Below are 25,337 nucleotides of genomic sequence, written 5' to 3' on the forward strand. Positions count from 1 at the left end.
ATATCCAGGTTTGCCAGCACCATTTGTTAAAAGACTGTTTTTTCCCCATTTGATGGACTTTGGGCCCTTTTTTCTTTCTTTCTTTTTTCTTTTCTCTTTTTGTTTTTCTTCATTTCTCAGTTTCTCATCTCTCTGCTTTCCTTCCTTTCCTGTCTCCTGAATACATGGAGCTGTGTGCCATCTCCGCCCCTTCTAGACAGGGTGTGCCGTGAGGCCTGGGAGCCAATTCCCTGGTCGCTGGTGGGATCCCTGGGAACATTTCTTTTTTTAAATTTTTATTTATTTTTTTTCCTTTTGTTTTTCTGCATTTCTCAGTTTCTTGTCTCTGCACTCCAATGGCAAGCCCCCTTAGCACTTTTTGTTGTTGTTGTTTGGCTCCTGTTTCTCCTGTCTCTCTTCTTTCCCATACCCATCTTAGCTCCACACATCACAACCTCCCCCTTCCTTCTTGCCTAACTGCACCATGCAGTGAACATCACACCCCTGAGCAGCACAGGCATGGCCTACCAGAACCTGCCCTGCACTGACCCCCAGCCCATCCTGTCGACCCCAGTACCTGCCACAAACAACCCATCCCAGCAACTCTCCTTCAGCTGGCCCTGCCCTGCTGCACCACAGCTGAGCGACTGGCCCTGCCCATTGGAGAAAGAGGTGAAAAGTATCATGCCCACGGATGAGCAAACAACAAAGAACACACAGCCCACCTGCTCAAACATAACCAAATAAAACAAAAAAGCAGGATGGAACAAACAAATCTGCAATCAATAAATGAAGAAAATAACTGCTTAATGTCTTGAAAGACAGCAGATAATATCTAAACATATTAAAAAAAGGATAGGATGGCTCCAGTAGACGTCCAAAATAAAACACCAGCTGACTTTCCAGTAGAAGAAAAGGCACTAGAACTACCGATAGGGAATTCATATCTCTAATATTCAGAGCTATCCAAGAGTAGAAGCAAAAAGCAGACAAAAACGAGGAAACAATAGACAAATTCATGAAAAAGGCAGAAAAATTCATGGAAAATACAGACAAAAAAATGGAGGAATTCAGGAAAATAATACAGTAACAAAATGCCAAAATAAACTCACAACTAGAAATCATACAAAAACAAAAATTAGAAGTTGAAAAGATAAACAACAAGATTTCAGAAATGGACAGTGTCATAGAAGGTCTGAGTAACAGGTCTGAAACAATGGAAGACAGGATCAGCGAAATTGAATACGAACACTTGTATACAACTCTGTTTGAGGAAAAATCAGAAAACAGAACAAAGAAAAATGAAGAAACCCTGAGAATTTTGTGGGATACAAAGAAAAGCAAAAATTTTCGAGGGATCAGAGTTCCAGAATGGGGGAGAAAACGGAAAACATGGAGAGGATCATTGAAGAATTGTTGACAGAAAACTTCCCCAATATCATGAAAGACAAAAAGCTGACCATCCAAGAAGCTCAACGAACCCCATATAGGATAGACCCCAAAAGAAAATCACCAAGGCATGTCATAATCACATTCACTAAAACCAAAGACAAAGAAAGAATCCTGAGAGCAGCTCGATAAAAACAAAAGTCACATACAGAGGGGAAACAGTAAGACTATGCTCTGATTACTCGGTAGAAACCATGCAGGCAAGAAGGCAGTGGGATGACATATATAAAATCTTGAAAGATTAAAATTGACAACCAAGAATAATATATCCTGCAAAAGTCTTGTTCAAATATGATGGTGAAATTAGGACATTTCCAGATAAACAGAAATTAAGGGACAATGTAAAACCAAACCAAACTTACAAGAATTATTTTAAAGAGAGTCCTTCTGTTTGAGAACGAATAACATCAGATGACAGCCTGAATCTAGGATGCAAGATTGTAGCAGCCAGATACCAACCTAGGAAATGAGCTCTCAAGGATTATTCAGAACCAAAAGATTTACAACAGGGAACCAGAGAGGTTAATCTGCAAATGACAGCAATGTCAGGACAATAAAAGAGGGAATAAACCATGTAGGTATAGAACTCTCTAATGGAGAAGAAGGCAAGGCAATACTAAGTAATAATAGACTGGTTCAAAGATAAGGGTAAATTTCAAGGTAACCACAAAGAAAGTTAACAAACCTACTCATCAAAATAAGAAAAACATAAAGTCTCAGTAAAAACAAAATCTACAAAAACAAAGGAAATGAAAAAAATCCACAAACAAAAGGAATTCAGCACAGGAGAGTAAGAGGAACAAAGAAAACGTGAGCACCCCCCCCCAAAGAAAGCACTACAAAATGACAGCAATAAACTCACACCTATCCATAATAACACTGAATGTAAATGGCCTAAATGCACCCATAAAGAGATAGAGAATGACAGAATGGATAAAAAATCAGAATCCGTCAATATACTGTCTACAAGAGACACATCTTAGAAAGATGTAAATTTATTAAAAATCAAAGGGTGGAAAAAATATATATCAAGCAAACAGCTACCAGAAAAGAGCAGAATTGGCAATACTAATCTCCGATAAAATAGACTTTAAAACAAAATTCACTGTAAAACACAAAGAAGGGCACTATATAATGGTTACAGGGATGATCCATCATGAAGACATAAGCATAATAAATATCTACATACCCAATGACAGCGCTCCAAATTACATATAACAAACTCTCACTGAAAAAGAGAAATGCACAGTTCTACAATAATAGTAGGAGACTTTAACACACCACTGTCAGTAAAGGACAGAATATTTAGAAAGAAACTCAACAAAGATACAGAAGATCTAAAGGCCACAATCAACCAACTTGACCTCATAGACATATATAGAATACTACACCCAACAGCTTCGAAGTACACATTCTTTTCCAAGGCACATGGAACGTTCTCCAGAGTAGACCACATCTTAGGCCACAGAGAAACCCTCAACAAAATCCAAAACATTGAGATAATGCAAAGTATCTTCTCTGACCACAAGGCCATCAAGATAGAAATTAACAACAGGAAGAGCAAGGAAAACAATCAATTACATGGAAACTGAATAACACCCTGCTTAAAAACCACTGGGTAACAGAAGAAATCAGAGATGGAATCAAAAAATTCCTAGAGTCGAGTGAGAATGAAAACACATCCTACCAAAACCTTTGGAACACAGCAAAGGCAGTGCTCAGAGGTCAATCTATAGCAGTAGATGGACACATCAAAAAAGAAGAAAGGGACAAAATCAAAACATTAGCTACACAGCTTGGAGGAATAGAAAGAGAACAGCCAAAGAAGGTCACAGCCACCAAAAGAAAGGAAATAATAAAGATCAGAGTAGAAATAAATGAAATGGAGAATAGAAAAACAATAGAAAGAATCAACACAACCAAAAGTTGATTCTTTGAAAGGATCAACAAAATTGACAAACCACTGGCCAAACTGAGAAAAGAAAAACAGGAGAGTACCCAAATAAGAAATGAAATGGGGGACAATTACAACAGACCCAACTGAAATAGAAAGGATCCTAACAGAGTATTATGAAAAACTATACTCCAACAAATTTGAAAATCTAGAGGAAATGGACAAATTTCTACAAACACACTACCGACCCGAAACTAACACAAAATGATGTTGAAATTCTGAACAGACCTATAACAAGAGAAGAGATTGAAAAGGTAATAAAAAAAAAAAACCTCTCAAAAAAAAAAAAAAAAAAAAAAGCCCTGGCCCAGATGGCTTCACTGGAGAATTCTACAGAACATTCAGAGAAGAGCTTATACAGGACTACTCAAACTATTTCTGAACATAGAAAAGGAAGCAGAGAGGACAGAGTACCTTCCCCCAGAGCTGGCACCCTGAATTTGGACTGCTAGCCTCCTAAACTGTGAGTAAATAAATTTCCATTCATTAAAGCCACACACTTGTGGTATTGCTGTTACAGCAGTACTAGCAAACTAAAATAGCAAGGGAGTTATAAGGGAATAAATTTACCTTGATAATAGCATTTCCAGAGAACTATCTAGAGTAATCACATAAAATTTAAAGTGTCCCCAGGAGAAGACTACTTGAAGGAATTATTCAGACTTTGTCCAGTTTGGTGGTCCTAAGTCCTTATTTACCACAATTGACGTGTGATTCCTTCAGTATGAGCTCAAAGTGCTGTCTACCCGTCTTTAAAGAAATCCTATGTAATTACCCCAAACTACCAACCAATTCTGGTTCACCTTCTTTCAAAAATCTATTCTGGCTTTCTTGATAAATTGCAGGCTATTTTCCCAAAATAATAACTACATAAGGAGCAAAATGTAGGGTAGTTTGTTTACTGTGAATCACTGTTAAACACTATCCTATCACATCAAGAAAAGTTAGTAACAATTTAAGGCTACTAGAAAGAACCATCAGTATTATCTTCAGTCTCTGATCTGTTAGAGAGGCATTATGTGTGAATGAATACTATTCCCATAAATTTCAAAATACTAATTCTTTATTGGTGTCTGTATTAAGATAATAGGCAGCATAATAGCAAAATAGGCAGGAGAAGATTTTTGACTGATGAGATTCAGTTTTAAATATTACATGGTATGCCAGTGTATTTGACAGGGTTTAGTTGCAGATTAAAAAAAAAAAAAAATCACTCTAGCTTTTTCAAGCAGACATAAACGTGAGTCAGGGAATCAGAAGTTCCCAAATCATTAGAAGGGCTGGAGGAGCAAGCTGCAGGCTGGGCCTTCAGGCATACTTCCTAGAATGCATGGTTTTAGCCTTTAACAAAAAATCCTAATCTAAAATGTTGGTGTAGCAGTCACTTAAACTGTATGCAAACCTTCTTGCTATAAAAACAAAAAAGCATTCTCCTCTATGCTAGTGACAGAATTTCAACAGTATTTGACTAACAGGAAGGAAGAAAGCTCATATTTATTGAGCATCTGCTATGTGCCAGGCAACGTGCTGGTGCTCTTGATGTATAATTTCATTAAATCCGTATTTATAAACTTTCCATGTTGGTAATACCAGCTCATCTTACAGATGAAGAAACTAAGGTTTAGAAAGGTTAAGTGATGAATGCACAGGTAGATAATGATAGAGCCAGAATTCAAATACAGCTAAATTCAGACAAAGCATTGGTTATTAATCCAAAGTCCTGTTTGTTAGCATCCAACCATGCTTCTGATTCAATTCTCAGTAACTACTTCTAGCATAGCAGTTCACTCAACTATTGAGAGATGTTTTACATTCACTTGCTCTAGATCTGTTTCATAAGGATGTGGTTCTTAAAAGCAGACATTGCAAATAGCGTAACAAGGGGCAAGTAAGTCAGCAAGTAGTTCTTATCTCAGGCTAAAATAATTTTGTCCATACCAATTGTTCCAGAACTTTGCAGTCCCATCCAACACTTTTCTAGACACTTAAGAAGATAAAAAATTCTTTTCTAAGAAAAATCCTGGTTTTACATGCAGGCAGTCCTTTTGTCCATACATGTACTAAATATGTAGATCTTCTGTCTGAGTAAGAATGCAAATCTGATCTTCACACATTCACAGAATGATAGTGTATTAGTTTTGTTTTCCATTTGCTGCTGTAGCAAATTACCACAAGCTTGGTGTCTCAATACAGCATCAGTTTATTGTCTTATACTTCTGTGGGTCAGAGGTCCAAATGGGTATCACTGGAGACTGTAGGAAAGAATCCATTTCCTTGTGTTTTATATCTTCTAAAGGCTGCTGGCATTCTTTGGCTCATTATTCCCTTCCATCTCTCAAGCCAGCGATGGCAGACCAGTCCTCACAATGCATCACTCTGACCTTTCTTCTATTGTCACATCTTTGTCTCTGACTTTTCTGCCCCCCTCTTCCACTCTTAAGGACCCTTGCAATTACATCAGTCCTGCCCAGATAATCCAGGATAATCTCCGTATTTTAAGGTCAGCCAATTAGCAATCTTAATTCCATCTGCAACCTTAATTCCCCTTTGCAATATAATGTAACAAATTCATAGGTTCTGGGGTTTAGGGTGTGGATATCTTTGGTAGGGGTGGGGAGGCATTATTCCATCTACCACAGATGGCTACTTTGCAGTGTGGTATAGAAGGAAGTGCTTGGGTTTTGGTATAAGATAGATCTGGATATGACTACCATTAACTGACTATGTCACCCACTAACTGGCAAGTCACCCAACCACTCAGAACCTATTTCCTCATCTGTAAAATGGAAATTATAATACCTACTTCATAGAGTTGTTTTGAACTGTAAAGGAGAAAGTATTTAGTATCATGCCTGGCACAGAGAAGGTGCTACATAAACTGAACTGTCATTATAATTAGAGAATCTAGAGCCATATTCAGGACCAACCAATCTAAAGGAGAGTATCTCAGTTGCCTAGAAGCATCTGTGGTCTGTCTTTCCTGTGGTTCATTTTTCCTTTAATTCTAATTGAATGGTTGCCTCCAATCCTTTAAAAACCAAACAGTGTATTGGTTCTAAATAAACATATAAAACATAATGAAGACACATTTTAGTTCACTTTTAGTCTCAGCCAGTTTCTCTCCGTAGATGAGATCTGAAAGGAGAGCAAAGGGGCAAACATGAACACTCTGATTTATCTCTTATTTGTTCTTTTACAACCTTCCCTTGGCCATCGAAGTCCATTTCTTCATTTATATTCAATGGGGAAACTTCAAAATTGTTATCTGTTCACTTTCATTCACGTGGCTTTTCTCGTGATTGTTATGGATCCATCTGCCTTGCAGTAAGGGATAGGTGGCAGTTGGTCATCCCACTTGCCTTTCAGAGGGCTGAAGTTAATGACTGACCTATTGTGTTCAAAGCTCATTGTTGGATCCATATTAAGTAGCCATTAAAAAGGATCTTGTACCATATTTAATGACATGGAAAATTGTCCACAATATATTGATAAGTAAAATGGGAAAGTTATAAAATAGAATGTACAGTATGACACCATTTTTCAAAGGAAAATAATGTGTACATGAATAGAAAAAGGCCTGGGAGGGTTAGTAGGTATCACTGGGCGGTAGAATTATGAACTATTTTATTTCATTTTTTGCTTACACGATTTTCTGAATTTGCTACAATAAATATCTATTGCTTTTGTAACATGAACAAACAAAAAGTTGTTTTTTATTTAAAGATCTCCCGGTGGTATATAGCTCCTGCGTCAGAAGCTTGTCCTGAGCAAGCCCGGGGGAATCTGATGTGAAACCACAGCGGGCTTGCTGGTGCTGGGACTCACTTTACTGGGAAACTGTTAGGTGTGCATTGGGAGGCAGGGAAATAACAACTGAGATTCAGCCTGGAGATGCTGAAAGACATATATCTCCAGCCCCCTTCCTAATTGATTGAGAATGATTTAATTAAGAAAAGCAGATACAAATTACTTAAGGAATAGTTCCAGTTATGCCAGAGGAATTTAATATCAAAGGAAATCTGGGAATCTAGCAGTAGAAATAGAGCCAGAGTTAAAGAAACTAAATACACAGATTATCTTAATAGCCGAACTGCAAACCCTGATGTTTTATTATCCTTGAAGTACTACCAAGGATTTTAGATTTACGGGAGTATTTTAATGGATAAGGCTCCCTACCTGAGTTACTAGTTATTTAAATCCACTTATTTATAGTGCTTATATTTTGTTGTTAACAAAATTTGTTCATTAAAAAAAACTGGTCCATTTATTCATTCAACAAACACTTACTGAACTCCCATTTCATGCCAAGCACTGTGTTAGGTGCTGCAGATATAAAAATTAGTAATACATGGTCTCTGCTTTTAAGACTTTTGCAGGTCTGGTGGAAGAGAAAGACAAATAAAAGCCAAGCTGTAATTCAATGTGATAAATTCTATAATAAAGGTACAGGAAAGCACTCAGGTGGAGTATCTAACTCAGATTTGGGGTGGAGGGTGGTCCTAGGAAAGTTTTCTAGAGAAAGCGATACTTAATCTGGGCCATGAAGAATGAACAGGAATTCGCCAGATGAAAAAGGCAGGAAAAGAGTATTATATAAAGAAGGAACAGCATTTATTGAGTGTCAGTATGTGCCAGGCACTGTGTTAGAGACTGAGGCTTTAATGGTGAGGAAGTCTGCTATCAAGAAGTGTACTGTCTGGTGGAAAGACAAGGATGTAAATAAGTGAATGCAGGGACAAGAGGGGGCACAAAGATGGAAGAGGCCAGGGGAGACTTTATAGAACAGAAGGTAACAGGTGAGCAAAACCCCTAAAGCATGAATGTGGGCTCTTCAGGTAGACAAGGGGAGGAAGGGGAGGGCTAGGTCTTTCAAGGCAGGCAGAATAATGTGAAAAAAGAGCTAAAATATATTGAGCACTTGCTAGGTGCCAGACATTAAGTGTTTTGTTTGTATTAACTGATTTAGTGTTTGATTTTACCCTATGTGTTAATACTATTATTACAATTTCACAGAAGACGAAATAGGCAAAGAGAGGTTAACAAAGTTGTTCAAAGTCGCATGTTTAGTAAGTGTTGTAGCTAGGATTCAAATCCAGGCAGCATGGTTTCAGTATCCACTTCTCACCCTCTCCCGCCGTTTTTTAAAAATTTTCGGCTCTATGCCACTCTCTTAGTCATCTAGTGCTACCCCAACAGAAATACCACAAGTGGATGGTTTTAACAAAGAGAAATTTATTCTCTCACAGTCCAGTAGGCTACAAATCCAAATTCAGGGCATCAGCTCCAGGGGACCGCTTTCTCTGTCGGCTCTGGAGGAAAGTCCATGTCATCAGTCTTCCTTTGGTCTGGGAGCTTCTCTGCGCAGGAACCTCAGGTCCAAAGGACACACTCTGCTCCCAGCACTGCTTTCTTGGTGGTATGAGGTTCCCCTGTGTCTCTGCTCACTTCTCTCTTTTATATCTCAAAAGAGATTGCATTAAGACAGTAATCTTGTCAACCTCATCAGTATAACCTCATCACAGTGATAGAATTTACAGCACATAAGGAGATCACATATAATCTCATCATAGTGATAGAGTTTACCACACATAAGGAAATCACATCAGATAACACAATCATACAATACTGGGAATCATGACCCAGCCAAGGTGACAGATATTTTTGGGGGGCACAGATCAAACCATGACAGCCACCGTCTGTCTTCCTCAACCATGTAGCATCTCATAGATTCATGTGCTCTTCCAAGATTCATTAAATCTTAGAGTCAGAAGGGCCGTTAGGTCATCTTGTCAGTGACCTTGAAATAAATACATTTTTTCCTGAGATCATTTGCATGAACAAGTGGCTACTTCTGGGCCAGAATATTGAACAGGGTTTTGTTTGTGGGGGGCAGGAGTAAAGTTGCGAAGTTAAAGTAGGGAAAGAGGGAGAGGATTGGGACGATGAAAGAATGAGAGAACAGTAGGGAAGAGAGAAGAATTTTGGATACTGTATGTCTTAGTCCACTACAGGGTTGCTATGAGTAGGAATTGACTCAATGGCAATGGGTTTGGTTTGTATTGGTGTCTTAGTCTGAGTACTCTAGAGGAGCAAAACCAGTGAAGCGTATATAGATATATAGAGAGCCTATATAGCATATACAGAGAGAAATTTACTTTTAGGAAATGGCTCGCACAATTGTGAGGAAATGGCTCACAGAATTGCAGGGGCTGACAAGTCCCAAATCTGTGGGTCAGGTGACAGGCTAAAGACCTCTGCTGGCTCACATGGTTGCAGGGGCTGATGAACCCAAAATCTGCAGGTCAGGCAACAGGCTGGAGGCCTCTGCTGGCTTACTTCCCAAAAATTGGAGGTCAGGTGATGAGAAGAGTGCAGGGTTGAGAAAAAGAGTGAGCTTTGCCAGAACATCCATTTATGTACTGGAGGCTGGCCACACCTCCAAGGAAACTCACCTTTCAACTGATTGGCTGCTCACATCAGATCACAAAATGGAAAGTAATTACATAGTGTCTGCCAAACCACTGAGAATCATAGCTTAGCCAAATTGACACATAACATTAACCATCACTCTATGTGACAAAGTTCTTGATAAAACCTTGGAACAAATTCTCTTCAACAGTAGAGCCTTACTGTCCTGCTCCATGGAGCCTACCCGGTCCCTTCACATAGGAAGTATTTAATAACTATTGAATTAGTCTCCTAAAGTGAGTACCTTCCCTTCCCCCTTTAAGCTCTTTCATTTCAAAGTGAGGTAGGCCCTTAGCCTTCTCTGAATTTTTATTTGTCCATCCTTCGCCACTCTTTCCCTCCCGCAACACCTCCTAAGGTTTCACTTCCTGTCAAAGTTGAGTTGTTGTTAGGTGCCATGGAGTTGGTTCTGACTCATAGCGACCCTACACACAACAGAACAAAACACTGCACAGTCCTGTGCCATTCTCACAATTGTTGCTATGCTTTAGCTCAATGTTGCAGTCACTGTGTCAATCCATCTCATTGAGGGTCTTCCTCTTTTTTGCTGACCCTCTACTTTACCAAGCTGAGTTAGCTCATGTTAAATGCTTAACATAATGTCTGGACAAATGTAAATATCAGTATGTTCTGGCTATTGATGGTGGTAATATTATTACTGACTTCTCCTATCTTTGTGTTTTTAATGGATTTTTGAGCCATTAGTTTTGCTTTCTTTACTTATTCTATTTGTTTTCTGCTTCTTGCTTTTATCCTAATTCTGATTGCTTTCATTAGAGTGCCAAATGTTATCACCATCTCTGGCTAAATCAAGGTCTTCCTTGTTTTTTTAGTTCCCTTTTGATAGCCTACTGCAAGGATGCTTTAATCTAGGTGTTACAAAGAGGGAAAAGAATATGTGCCTTATTTTATTTTCCTAAGAGAAATGTAGAGGAATTCTTGTTTACCAAGTAATAATCTGATCCAGTATGAGTGATACTCTGATTGACAACTTCAGGTTCCACCATTACATGTGGTATTATCTGTTCTAAGTAGCAAATCTGATTTAGAATGATTCTGTCCTGATTTTCTAAGTATATTGCTCTGAAATTATTTTTTATATTTTTATAGAGATAATATTCAGTTGGTTTAGCGTAGCAAACTACTAGATTATATGTTTTCTTTCTTTTTTTTTCTTCTGTTGAATTTGCCCATGGTGTGTTCTTACATATCTGAGTATGTAATTGAAGTCTTGCACAATTAACTTTTCCTGCAACCTCACGTTTACATCTTCAAAAAACTATTCAGTTTCATGATTTGATTATAAACATGGTTCATTGTGATAATTTGCCATTTACTTACATGCAACTTGAGAACTATCACACCTTCTAAGAAGGGCAGACATTTAATTCTTCATGATAAATTACTCACCTCCTAACTGTGTCTAATGCAAGAAAGAGCATGTCTCTGACATTCTACTCTGTTATTTCTCAATTTATTATCATTTATTGTTGTCTCTCAAAACTCTACTTTATCGGTTTATTTAAGAACTAATTTTCTAGTACCAGAGATGGGAGCTTAGAAGCGGATTATTTTCCCCCTAGAGTAGTGGGCCTTTCCAGAAAGATACAGATTCAAAAAGTAATAAATTACAGCCAACCTTTAATGCTGCCTCCAGTACTCTTGGGCCTCCTGAGATGCAACAGGAAAAAGAAGGGAGAATCCCTATTTAAAGAGAAGTGTTAAGGGTTAGGCCTTATCCCAGGCAGGGTTTGGCTTAAGGATCTGTAGAACCATGCTGACAGCCTTCAGGACCTCAGAATGTGGGGCCCTTTTCAACAGTTTGGAGATAGAAATGGCTTCTCTCAGTGGGTCTCAGCAGGAGGTGCAAATTAATGACACATCCCATGCATGTCGTGATGTCTCATGACATACTGGAAATATGGTTGTGGTTGTTGGGTCCTCCCTTTTTGGTGGCCAGCTTGGTGTAGCCCTGACTCTTTGAATGGTCAATTTCATTCAGCAGAAAGGCTGTTCAAGCATATTGGGGGTAACAAGGTATCCCAGATTATCAGGCTGTTCAGGTACAAAGTAGTAACCACTTATTTACAAGTATTCAGCTATAAGCCAGTCTTACTCATGAGTGTCAAATCAGTGCCTACATTCAAAACACTGTTACAATCAAGCTGCACTAGACAGCTTTATATCTAAGGCTTTGTACTACTTTAGGGGTCAGTCTGGTGACTAAACAAAGAAACTCTTATTACTCTATGACATTTGGTACCATAAAGGGATTTTGCAAAGGATGCCTACCAAGATCTTAGTGATGTCTAATTTTCTAACCCTTAGGAGAAAGATAGTCTTTGGCTTACACTTATGTTTTGGGATGTACCTTAGGGAAGGTTAATTTTTGTCTTTTGGACAGAAATACTGGTTTCAGGTTTGCCACACTAAACTGTACCCATTGTTCAAGCAGACACCAAACTATGCATGTTTTTAATCCATTTGTACCCAACATGTCAGGTTGATACATTTGTAGCTGAACAGGCCGGACCTCTGGTCCTATTCTTTCCTATTTCCTCTGCTCAGCTGAATTGTTCTAGGGCAGCTGAAACCGACATTCCTGACCTTGAAAGACATCTCCCCATATGAATCCTTGCCAGAAAACTGGAGCCATGAGATTCATTAACACCCCTCATCTCTACAAGGAAGGAGAAGTCAAGTTTGCACATCGATTGAACAGCTTTGAGCAGGTGGTAGATTGTTGTGTTCACTGAACTGAACTTTCATGTGAGAGTTATCAAAGCATTATAAATAAGTGTGAGATTACTAAAAAGACAAACTGATTATGAAGAGAGTTGAATCAAATGATCCCAACAATTATCATTTAAAACTTTTTCTCATAAAATAGTCATAAACATTACTTTACTTGGTGGCAGAGGCCAGAATTCAAAACCAACGTTTCTGACTCTTAAAATTTCTTATCCCTAGAATCATTTTTTTTTTTCCTCCTCTTCTTTATTTGACTAATTGTTACATTGGCTTAAGGTCCCAATTCAAGCGTCCTTTCTACCTTGGAAGCTGCTGTGATCCCCCACATTTGGGTTAGATGGCCCTTTTATGAGCTCCAACAGCTCTGTATATTTCATGTAATTCCTTTCATTGTTCCATTAAAGATTAAATTTGAGCTTACTTGTTGTCTTTTCTATTAGTCTGTAAATTCTATGAGGCTGGAAGCATGTGTTTTTATTTTTTATTTCTAGAGCCTAGCATGGTGTTGGGCATATGGTACCTTCATTAATATTTATTTGTTTGAATCGAAAGATTTATGTGTGCAAATGTAAGAAATAGGTGAGATTCCAGGTTCTCTTCGAGAATCGTGTTCATGAAGGCCTGGAATTAAATGAAAACTAGAGAGAATGAAGATTTTTATGCATCCCTTTATTATAAGAAGGCCTTTGTGTTAGTAGAGCACAGTGGAATGTTAACAGTACTGAGAAATTATAGAATGCTTCTAATAATGGACTAATCCATTGGCAGAAATGAACAAAAATTGCACAATGTGAATAATAGTTTAAAGTATGCAGTAGGACTAAGATTAAATAAACTAACGTATGCCTAACAGGATGTTCAATAAGACTTTTCCTCTTGCTTCAGAATTAGTATTTAGGATCCCATTATGGAGGACAAAATATCCCACTTTCAAAAGCCAGACAATTAGGGTCAGATACCTCCCCTTAACAGGCCCTGCTATTGCAACTATCACACCTTCTTCCCATTCTTTAAAATACTGACGAGGGAAGTGGAGTGTTCTAGTATAATAAATCATCCCAAAATTTAATGGCTTAAAACAACAACCATTTTATTATTTGTCACATTTACTGTAGATGGGGAATTTGGAAAGGGCTTGGCTGGGTAATTCTGGCTTATGGTCTCTCATCTACTTGCAGTCAGATAGATGGCTGACGTTGGAATAGTAGAGGGGCTGGAGCCATGGGGGGCTGGCCAGGCATTTCTCTCTTTATGTATTCTCAGGACCTCTCTGTGTGATCTCTCTACATGGGTTAGTTTGAGTTTCTGGAAGGCTCATAGCAGTCAGACTGCTTACTGGTGGCTCAAGGCTCCAAGCACAAGTATTCCAGCTAGGACCACTTTTATGACCTAGCCTCAGAAGTCACATTGTATCACTTTTGCCATACTCTATTGGATGAAACAGTCACAAAAGTCTGCCTGATTTCAATGGGAAGGACACAGACCCTACCTCTCTATTGAATAATGTCAAACTCACATTATTAAAATAACATGTAGTATAGGAGACACTGGAGCCTTTGTTGCACGCTGGTTAAGAGCTCGGCTTTTAACCAAAAAACAAGGTTGGCAGTTTGAATCCACTAACTGCTCCTTGGAAACCCTATGGGGCAGTTGTACTCTGTCCTGTAGGGTTACTGTGAGTCAGAATCGACTTGATAGTAATGGGTTTGATTATTTAGTTTATAGGAGATACTAGATTTGTGGCCATCTTTGGAAAAATACGATCTGTCACAGAGGTCATACTGCCAGTCAGAATGCTGTGCCTTTTCCTTATGCGGAAGGGAGAAGGATGGTCCCTTTTAAGGCCAACAGAGCAATGTATAACAGATCACTACTTGGGAAGATTACTTGCCTCCTTATTCCCCAATTGGAAATCTGCTTAGACCAAAAAACATGTTGGCTACTGAGTTGGTTCCGACTTATAGTGACCTTGTAGGACAGAGTAGAACTGCCCCATAGGGTTTCCAAGGGAATTACTGTAGGTTCTTGAATGGGGAAAGCTTGAGGGATGTTTTTTTTTTTTTTTTGTAATTTTTAAAAGACAGACTAATGTGACAGTCGTATAATATAGATAGATTTTAGAGAAAGACTGAGGTTCAAGGGTCTAGTTAGGATGCTGTTGCAATATTCTAGATAGGAATTCACAATAACCTGATCCAGAATCATAAAGGTAAAAAAAGAATTGGGGAGCAAAGAAGAAACCTGAGAAACATTTTAAGGAAAAAAAAAAAGATTGATGATCCAATGTAAGTGTGATGACAGAAACGATAATTCAGAAGATTCCTTCGTTTCTAGCTTGGGGAACTGGAAAAATGTTGTCATCACCAACATAAATGTAGAATTTAGGGAAGGAAAATCTATTTCGGATACCAAGACCGTTAATCGTTTGGGATTATTGAAGCTAGAGTCATGGTTTGACGTGGAAATCTCCTCATAAAAGTTGGAAATCGCCATCAGATTAGCCTGATAATGGTATGCAGAAAGGATTGCAAGTGGGAGGTCCAGGAGGCACAGGTGGTGCTTTTTTGTTTTTAAATGACTTCTTCCACCTGAAGATGGTGTCTTTAGAAGGCCTATTGCATTCAAGTTGATTCCAACTCATAGTGACCCTATAGGGCAGAGTAGACCTGCCCCATAGGGTTTCCAAGGCTGTAATCTTTACCAGAAAGATGTTTATCTGTGTTTTATTAACTCTGCAAAGATATTCGACTGTGTGAATCATAACAAATTATAGATAACATTGTGAAGAATAGGAATTCCAGAATAGTTAATCATTCTGCATCATGATAAGTGGAGAAAATATTGAAGTTGTCAAGGATTTCATTTTACTCGGATCCACAATCAATGCCCATGGAATCAGCAGTCGAGAAATCAAACGACGCATTGCATCAGGCAAATCTGCTGAAAAGACCTCTTTAAAGTGTTAAAAAGCAAAGATGTCATTTTGAAGACTAAGGTGCACCTGACCTAAGCCATGGTGTTTTCAGTCATCTCATATGCATGTGAAAGCTGGACAACGAATAAAGAAGACCGAAGAATAATTGATGCCTTTGAATTATGGTGTTGGTGAAGAATATTGAATATCCCATGGACTGCCAGAAGAATGAACAAATTTGTCTTGAAAGAAGTACAGCCAGAATGCTCCTTAGAAGCAAGGATGGCAAGGCTTTGTCTTATGTATTTTGGACATGTTATCAGGAGGGACCAGTCCCTAGAGAAGGAAGGACATCATGCTTGGTAAAGTAGAGGGTCAGCGAAGAGAGGCAGACCCTCAATGAAGTGGATTGACATGGTGGCTGCAACAATGGGCTCAAACATGGCAACAATTGTGAGGATAGTGCAGGATCAGGCAGTGTTTCATTCTGTCGTACATGGGGTCTCTATAAGTCAGAATTGACTTGGTGGCATCTAATAGCAACAACAATCTTTATGGAAGCGCTGCCACATCTTTCTCCAGAGAGAACTATCAACCTGTGTTGACTTTTGACACAGAAAAAAAAAAAAATCGGTTGACTTTCAACCATTTCAGGAGGTAGTATATGATCAAGAACTGATGGTACTGAAGGAAGAAGTCCAAGCTGCACTGAAGACATTGGCGAAAAACAAGGCTCCGGGAATGGATGGAATATAAATGGAGATGTTTCAGCAAATGGATGCAGCACTAGAAGTGCTCGCTTGTCTATGCCAAGAAATTTGGAAGACAGCTACCTGGCCAACCTACTGGAAGAGATTCATATTTATGCCTATTCTAAAGAAAGATGATCCAACAGAATGCAGAAATTATCAAACAATATCAATATCACACACAAGTAAAATTTTGCTGAAGATCATTCAAAAGCAGTTGCAGCAGTATATCCACAAGGAATTGCTAGAAATTCAAGCCGAATTGAGAAGAGGACATAGAACAAAGGATATCATTGCTGGTGTCAGATGGATGCTGGCTGAAAGCAGAGTATACCAGAAAGATGTTTACCTGTATTTTATTGACTATGCAAAGGCATTTGACTGCGTGGATCATAACAAATTATAGATAACATTGCAAAGAACAGGAATTCCAGAACACTTAATTATGCTCATGAGGAACCTATACATAGACCAAGAGGCAGTCATTCGAACAGAACAAGGGGATATTGCATGGTTTAAAGGCAGGGAAGGTGTGCGTCAGGGTTGTATCCTTTCACCATACTTATCCAATCTGTGTGCTGAGCAAATAATACAAGAAGCCGGACTATATGAAGAAGAATGGGGCATCAGGATTAGAAGGAGACTCATTAACAACCTGCGTTATGCAGATGACACAACCTTACTTGCTGAAACTGAATAGGACTTGAAGCACTTACTGATGAAGATCAAAGACTGTAGCCTTCAGTATGGATCACACCTCAACATAAAGGAAACAAAAATCCTCACAACTGGACCAATAGGCATCATCATGATAAATGAAGAAGAGATTGAAGTTGTTAAGGATTTCATTTTACTTGGATCCACAATCAAAGTGCATGGAAGCAGCAGTCAAGAAATCAAACGACACGTTGCATTGGGGGAATCTGCTGCAAAAGACCTCTTTAAAGTGTTAAAAAAGCAAAGATGTCACTTTGAGGACTAAGGTGTGCCTGACTCGAGCTATGGTATTTTCAATTGCCTCATATCCATGCAAAAGCTGGAAGATGAATAAGGAAGACTGAAGAATAATTGACGCCATTGAATTATGGTACTGGGGAAGAATATTGAATATACCGTGGACTGCCAGAAGATGGAACAAATGTCTTGGAAAAAGTATAGCCAGAATGCTTAGAAGCGAAGATGGTGAGACTTTGTCTCACATACTTTGGACATGTTATCAGAAAGGACCAGTCCCAGAAGGACATCATGGTTGGTAAAGTGGAAGGTCAGTGAAAAGGAGGAAGTCCCTCAGTAAGATGGATTGACACAGTGGCTGCAACAATGGGCTCAAGCATAACAATGATTATGAGGATGGTGCAAGACCTACCAGTGTTTCGTTCTGTTGTACCCATGTCGCTATGAGTCAGAACTGATTCAGCTGCACCTAATAACAACAACAACCTGGAAATTTTGGGAGCCTAGATTAAATTAAAAAAAAAAAAACCCTATAATTTATAAGGCTAATTCTAGTATTGTATAGAATTGATTATACAAAAGACTTTGAACTTATCCACTTATAATTTATAACTTAGACAAATGAACACAATGAGAAGGAAAAGTCTAATCCAAGTTGTGTTTTGTATTTTTCTTGTTGATGGGTGGGGAGATAGGTAGAAGTGAAAACATGGAAAAATATCAGTTCACGAAGTAAAGATGGTAAACAGCTAAATGAGACAAAGAATAAGCAGAATGAGAAATAGGGGCAGACTTAATATGGGAGTGAAAAAAGTTAGACAACTCCATTGGGCTCCATACGTATCGTAAGGCATATTGCCAGATCATCTGTTCCTATTACTTTTTTTTAAGACTTCTGTGAATCTGCTAATTAAAGGAGCCCTGGTGGTGCAGTGGTTAAGGCAATTGACTGCTAACCGGAAGGTCTTCAGTTTGAAACCACCAGCGGCTCTGTAGGAGAAGGATTGGCAGTCTGCTTCTGTATAGATTTACAGCCTTGGAAACCCTATGGGGTCACTATGAGTAGAAATCGGTTTGATGGCAGTGGGTTTTTTTTTTTTGGTTACAGTCTCTGCTTTCTATCATTGAATTGGTACACATAATTATAATAGAGATTACGTTTTTCCTATTGAATTAATATGTGTATTTATCTTTTTTAAAAATAGATTGTCTGAAGAAATGGATACTTCTCCCTCCAAAAAATATCCAGTTAAAAAACGAGTGAAAATACGTCCCAACACAGTGATGGTGAAATATAGCTCCCATTATCCTCAGCCTGGGGAGGATGGATATGAAGAAATCAATGAAGATTATGGAAATTTTATGGAAGAAAATCCAAAGAAAGCCCTGCTGAGTGAAATGAAAAGAAAAGGAAGAACTTACTTTGGAAACATGGCCACCCGACCTCCACTAACAGAAAGCCCAGTGACCAATGAGATTGGACAATTCCAGAGCTTTGCAGAAAAAAGTATTTTTCAATCTAGAAAAATGTGGATAGTGCTGTTTGGATCTGCTTTGGCCCATGGATGTGTAGCTCTTATCACTAGGCTTGTTTCTGATCGTTCTAAAGTTCCATCTCTAGAACTGATTTTTATCCGTTCTATCTTGCAGGTGCTATCTGTGTTAGTTGTGTGTTACTATCAGGAGGCCCCTTTTGGGCCCAGTGGATACAGATTACGACTCTTCTTTTATGGTGTATGCAATGTCATCTCTATCACCTGTGCTTATACATCTTTTTCAATAGTTTCTCCCAGCAATGGGACCACTATGTGGAGAGCCACAACCACAGTCTTCAGTGCCATTTTGGCTTTTTTACTTGTAGATGAGAAAATGGCTTATGTTGACATGGCTACAGTTGTTTGCAGCATCTTAGGTGTTTGTCTTGTAATGATCCCCAACATTGTTGATGAAGATAATTCTTTGTTAAATGCCTGGAAAGAAGCTTTTGGGTACACTATGACTGTGATGGCTGGACTGACCACTGCTCTCTCCATGATAGTATACAGATCCATCAGGGAGAAGATCAGCATGTGGACTGCCCTGTTTACCTTTGGCTGGACTGGGGCAATCTGGGGAGTATCTACTATGTTCATTCTTCAAGAACCCATTATCCCATTAGACGGAGAAACCTGGAGTTACCTCATTGCTATATGCGTCTGTTCTACTGCAGCATTCTTAGGAGTTTATTATGCCTTGGACAAATTCCATCCAGCTTTGGTCAGCACAGTACAGCATCTAGAGATTGTGGTGGCTATGGTCTTGCAGCTTCTAGTGTTACATATATTCCCTAGTGTCTATGATGTCTTTGGAGGAGTAATCATTATGATTAGTGTTTTTGTCCTCGCTGGCTATAAGCTTTACTGGAGGAATTTAAGAAGGCAGGATTATCAGGAAATACTAGACTCTCCTATTAAATGAATACTTGATTATCATTATCTTATTAATGTTCAATTAGTACATGTACACTGCCATTTAATGTTCACATATGAATGTCTTTTGTGTTGTATAATTGATAGTGCTCTATAATATATAAGTAATACATGCAGATGAAGAAAATTTTATTCTCATCTAATATATTCAAATACAGATAATAAATATGTGAAATATCATGGACCTAGTGTCTTTACCGTTAATAACAAAAAGGTAATTATGGTAAAAGGAAAATGTTAACTTCCATCACTAAAGAACACAAGACTTGAAGAAATGACTCCTTTCAGACAGAACTTCTGTGGTTCTAAAGTTCTAAAAGTAGAAAAATTTTCATGCCCAGTGTTCTACAAAAATCCTTCAATATTAAAAAAATCTTCATTTGTGAAATGTACACTACAAGGTAGAATGCTGAATACCAAGCCTTGGGTTGGGGTACGGGAACTTGAATCAAGGCAAGAAAGAGGGAGCAAAGGAAAGGAGCTGGTTTTTCAATGACAGTGCTATCCTAGATTAGAACAGGCAATTGGTCTTTACCTTGCTATAGCCACATTAGGTAATCCACAGGAAATGCAGAGTGATGATGACTGGATTCTTCCCAGCCCTACTTAGTCCAGGCCATTTTATACCTGATGATTGGGGCAGGGTCTACTTATCCTCAGATGTACAGATCTCTTCCAAAACTGTCCTTGTTTATGATTTTATGGCAAGTATATGTGTAAGCTGTAGTAAAGGTACTTCTAATCACTGAAAAAGATACCAGCAGTAATCAGAGTATTGCAGAAAATTGATGTGACATGGTGTCTGAGATTCTTTAAAAAAAAAAAAAAATCCTGTCAATAAAGTGGCATTTGCAAAATTTGGGCCATTCTTACTAATTTAGCCCAAACAAATGTTGGCATGATACTAGTTAATAAGCTAGTGTCTTTCAGCTCCCAATTCACCCTTCTATGCTTCCCTTTGTGCTGTTATGGCTTAGACTCTGCAAACATTTTTCCTATGCTAGCTGGTGTCTCACCAGGTTCCACTAATAAAGGGCATTAGAGGTAGACTGGAGGCAGGAGGAAGGGAGAAGGGAATTCCTCTTTTCTGCTTGCTTGTAGTTCCCGTCATTGTTACCCCAGTGTTGTAGGGTAAAAACATCACAAAGTTGAGTAAAGCGAGAAGAAAGTTTTATTCAGCATATATTCAAAAGGACAAAAGAGGGAAGCGGACAAGCATGCTGACAGAGCTAGAACGTCTGCCTCAATCCAAGGAAATATCACAGAACAGACAAAAGTGGAAAAACGGACAAGCATGCTGCTAGAGCCGTGTCTGCCCGAGTCCAAAGAATATTACAGAATAGGCAAGAATGGGAAAATGGACAAGCATGCTGCCACGGCCATGTCTGTCCGAATCCAAAGAACATTACAGAATAGGCAAGAATGGGAAAATGGACAAGCATGCTGCCACAGCCATGTCTGTCTGAGTCCAAAGACCATTACAGAAATCATCAGTATATATTAATATTACAAATGGGCAAAACCATTCAAAGCTTAGCCTTTTCAGATTGGCTAGAAACTGTGATCGTACATTTTGAATTGTCTTTCTTAACAATCATTAGTACAGGTTTCAGTAACAACAGTCAGGAGGGTCTTCATTGGTCCAACAAATTTCTATTCACTAAATGCTAATAGAAAAAGGTAAGAGTAGAAAGTCTTTTGTGCTCTGTTTGATTGGCTTTACGTGAACGTTTCCCTAAAAGATATTTTCCAAGATTATTTTAGCTATTGTCTTTATACCTCAGGGCCCAGGTGATGTGTCCTTGTGAGTTCTTGTGAGCCCAGCTCCAGCTGGGTCACATTCTCCATGCTCAAGGACAGGGAGTAATAATTCCAATATTATTTCCTAAATTACCAGCAATAAGCCCTTTGCCCCAGCAGCAGCTATTGGCTCCAGCCTTGAGCTTCTTTTGGCACCCTTCCCCCACCAAACCAGCCTCAGCCATATGCCTTTCATAAGTAACAGGTCTAGGTGGACAGCATCCCTTCCTCAGGGATCTGAGTGCGTGCTCAGCAGGGTCATTACTCTGAGCTTCTGAGACCTGATAATCCAAAGTGTTCCTCTTTTTCACTAGCTGTAGGGGTGGTAGCTGCTCTGTACAGTTACCACCTCTGAGCTACCTCAGTGTTCCCTTTTTGCTTTTCCAGTCCATCAACACCCAATACTAAATCCTCTCTGTTGTAATATGTTGTGATTTCTGTTTTCCTGACTGCTATGCTTTGGGAAAATGACAATACTCAATATTTTTCAGGGATTACAGGACATGGCTTTCAAGAGAAATTATCCAAATTGAAGCACAGAAACAAAATACGTTAAAAAAAAAAAAAAGAAAAGAACAGAGCCTGAGTAACCTGTACTAAATACCAAGAGGTCTAGCGTAAGTGTAATTGTAGTCCCAGAAGAAGAGGAGAGAGAGAGAGAATGGGACAGAAATTTTTTTTTGAAGAAATATTGGCCAGTATTTTCCAAATGTGATTAAAAAAAAGCAAAGCAACCTACAGATCCAGGGGAACTCAGTGAACCCCAAGCAGGATAGGTACAAACAACCATATGTAGAAAAATCATAGTGTAACTGCTGATAAACGAAGATAAAGAAAAAAAATCATAAAAGCAGCCAGAGAAAAAGACATGTAAGATATTGGGAAACAATGATAAAAATTACAGCTAACTTCACATAAGAAACCATGGAGGCCAGAAAACAATAGAATGACAAAGTGCTGTCTTTAAACTGCTGAAGGAAAATCCTTTGATTGTTTCTCATTGCCTATAGGATAAAATCTTTAACTTGTCACATAAGGTTTACCATGACCTGGCTATTGCTTGTATTGCTAGTCACTCTCTGCTCTGGCAGTAATCTACTATTGTTTAATGGCTTTTTTTTTTTTTTTTTCCACGCAGGCCTCTTTACCTGGAAAGCCCGTCTCTTCTTTGCCTAGTTAATTGACTAGCCTGACCACACAATTTCCCTCTGGTTTAATGTCCTCCTGTACATATCTATTGTTGTCTTTACTACATTAATAATAAATATCAGTTTAAATCTCATTCTCCAAAATTGGACTGAGCTCCTTGAAGATAGGGACTGATCTTTAGATCTCTAGTACTTATTGTAGTACCTACCAGAGTGGACCCTGAATAAATCTTTGTTGAATGAACTCCCATAAAAGTCTAACAATACTCAATCCAGAAATTTAGTTATCAGGTTCCACTGACTAATTTTGATACTTTACAGCAGAATCTATGATTAATTAGTTACCTCTTGATGAGAGTTAGGGCTTTTTTGTTGTAAACATGCCTGCCTGATGGTGATGTTAAACCAGATTATTTCCTAAAGTCATTTCTAAGTATAAACTATCAATACTTTCCTGGGAAAGGCCTTGAGACATGGAGGCTCATTCTTCCATTTCTTGTCTTCCCAAATCCTTTTGGGATTAGTGAGGTGGGTTGCTTGCATGTTTTTATTCCTACGCAGGTTAGCTACCCAAATCCCAAACTTCACCTCCAGTCTGTAGGTCATTAGTCTTGACCTAAATTTTGTTGTTGACTGATTTCTGGCTAGTCCCTGGTCCACTCAGTGCTAACCAGCAAGGATGATTCTTATTTTTGGTTTGAGTTCCACTGTAAGAGAGGAAGAAGCCCCCATGTGTATATTTATGTTTGGAAGTTGAGGAGACAGACTGTGTGAAAGGAAGTTTCTGGGGCAATTACCACCCTATGAGAATATGGACTCCATTCCTTTTAAGTATGCCATGCTGGAATTTCATACATAATTTTTTTTATCTACCTGTCCATCCTATGCTTTCTTCTTTTATTGATGTTTCCTTATTTTTCCTTTTCCATATATATCTTGAGGTATTTTTTTTTTTTTTTTGAGAGTTCCTGGGAAGAATGTTTAATGAGGGAGATTTAAAGAAGGAACATTAAAAGGGAAAAAAATGTGTTTACCGAGAGCTGAAACTCTTTTGTGAAAAAGCAGATTTAAACTCTTTCTTCCTTGCAGTTGCTTCTTATATTGCTTAAATAGGTGGTATAGAATAGCAGAAGTTGAGAGATATGGATCAAAATCTTGTGAAGAGGTTACTGACCCATTCAAAATACAGATTCCCTTACAAAATAAAATCTAATTTTTTGACTTCAACATAATTTTCTGGGATTATCTTCCCCACTTCAGGTAGTGGTATAAGCCACTTGAAGGCAAGGACTGTTTTTACCTTAGTATTTGTATTCACACCTCTCTCCTCATCACATGTTAAATATGTAACTAGAATTGAGTTGAGTCTGGTCTGCTAACAGCTTGCTGTGTGATTATGGATAAATCATGTTAAGCTCTGGAGAAATCATTTCTCCAGCTGCAAAAATAAATATAATATCTCAACCTACAATCTTCATAAGATGTATTAACAAGAAAGCCATGATAAAATATGCAGTTATCCAGACCCTTAGAATGAATCCAAAGTTCACTTGCTTTCTTCACTTTGGATGTGAATAATGGGATGTAGGCATACAGTAGCTGTTGCTGAGTTACATGGTTTGCTTGCCTCAGCCAACTTGAGGCCAAGAAGGGGTCATAGGTGATTTGTGCTTCACCTTGTGATTCTGCACATGGCAGGCAAACCACATGCATCCATCAGCGCTCACATGAATCATTTTGAAGTTGAACAGTTAAATGCAGGTAACTACCGTGGACTCAGGATTTACAGTCAAGGCCAGGATTAAAGGAGGAGAGAGAAGATGTATTAATGCCTTAAACAAATATGTACTGCCGATCTATCACAGGCACTGGGAGAAACTGTAACAAACACTGACATGGTTTCGAACCTAACGGAGTTTACAGTTTAGGTAAGCATACGGGCAAACTATTTCAACAGTTCTGATGGGGCATATACCTGTATTCCGAGATAGGTACCTAGCCCCGTAGGCTTCCCCAAGGAGGGGCACCTAAACTAAGCCACACAGATGGTTAGAAATGGGAGGCAGGCTATGGAGGGTTGCAGTAGCGGCGTGGGGGAGAGCCCATCTACTGGCCACCCGGCAGATGGCTGGGTCTGGGCCGCTAAGAATGGCAGCTTGCTCAGGTCACTGCCCTCATAGCACGGCTACTGCAGCCAAGACTGGAAGCAGCGTTCGCACCAGAGGATTTGGAAGGCTCCCAGACCCGGTCTACGGCTCAAAGGTAAGCTTGTCGCTTACATTTTTCTCCTAGGACCCCATTTCCTGGCCTTTTTGGTTTCTTTTTTTTGAGTTGAGTCTGAACTCGGGAAGCCCGCATATTTGCTGCCCTCATTCGAAAATCTCGGGGTGCAGAACAGAGTCAGGAAAGACACTGCTTAACGTCTAGTCCTCTTTCTGCCGGTCAGCCTCAGCTCATACCACACCCTGCACAGCGCCTGATTGACAGGAGAGCCTACCCAATCCCAGCGCCGCACCGATCGCTGCCGATGCTGGGGCGGGAGGAAAGGGGAGACCGAGCCTATCAGATTGGGCCGAGAGGGCGTTTTTTGCCCGCGCGGAACGCCTGCCACCTCGGGGCCAGTCATCGTGCCGCCTCGTTCGCCCTCCCGCCCGCCGGCCGCGCGTGCCCCGCCCCGCCCCACCCCGCCCCTCTCCGAGAGCT

At 39.2% G+C, this 25,337-nt stretch overlaps 1 protein-coding gene across 1 annotated transcript; it reads left to right on the forward strand.

The window, feature by feature from the left end:
* Positions 1 to 18,424: 18,424 nt before the first annotated feature.
* SLC35G2 (solute carrier family 35 member G2) lies at positions 18,425 to 19,863 on the forward strand. Its single transcript, XM_004381428.1, has one exon. The coding sequence runs from the start codon at positions 18,437 to 18,439 to the stop codon at positions 19,673 to 19,675; it is 1,239 nt and encodes a 412-aa protein (XP_004381485.1). The 5' UTR covers positions 18,425 to 18,436; the 3' UTR covers positions 19,676 to 19,863.
* Positions 19,864 to 25,337: the final 5,474 nt, after the last annotated feature.

The sequence above is a fragment of the Trichechus manatus genome, unplaced genomic scaffold, assembly GCF_000243295.1.
Source record: "Trichechus manatus latirostris isolate Lorelei unplaced genomic scaffold, TriManLat1.0 scaffold00084, whole genome shotgun sequence".
NCBI classification, from domain to species: domain Eukaryota; kingdom Metazoa; phylum Chordata; class Mammalia; order Sirenia; family Trichechidae; genus Trichechus; species Trichechus manatus.

Coding starts and splice junctions, on each gene's coding strand:
- SLC35G2 (XM_004381428.1), top strand. CDS start 18,437: ATGGATACTTCTCCCTCCAAAAAATATCCAGTTAAAAAACGAGTGAAA.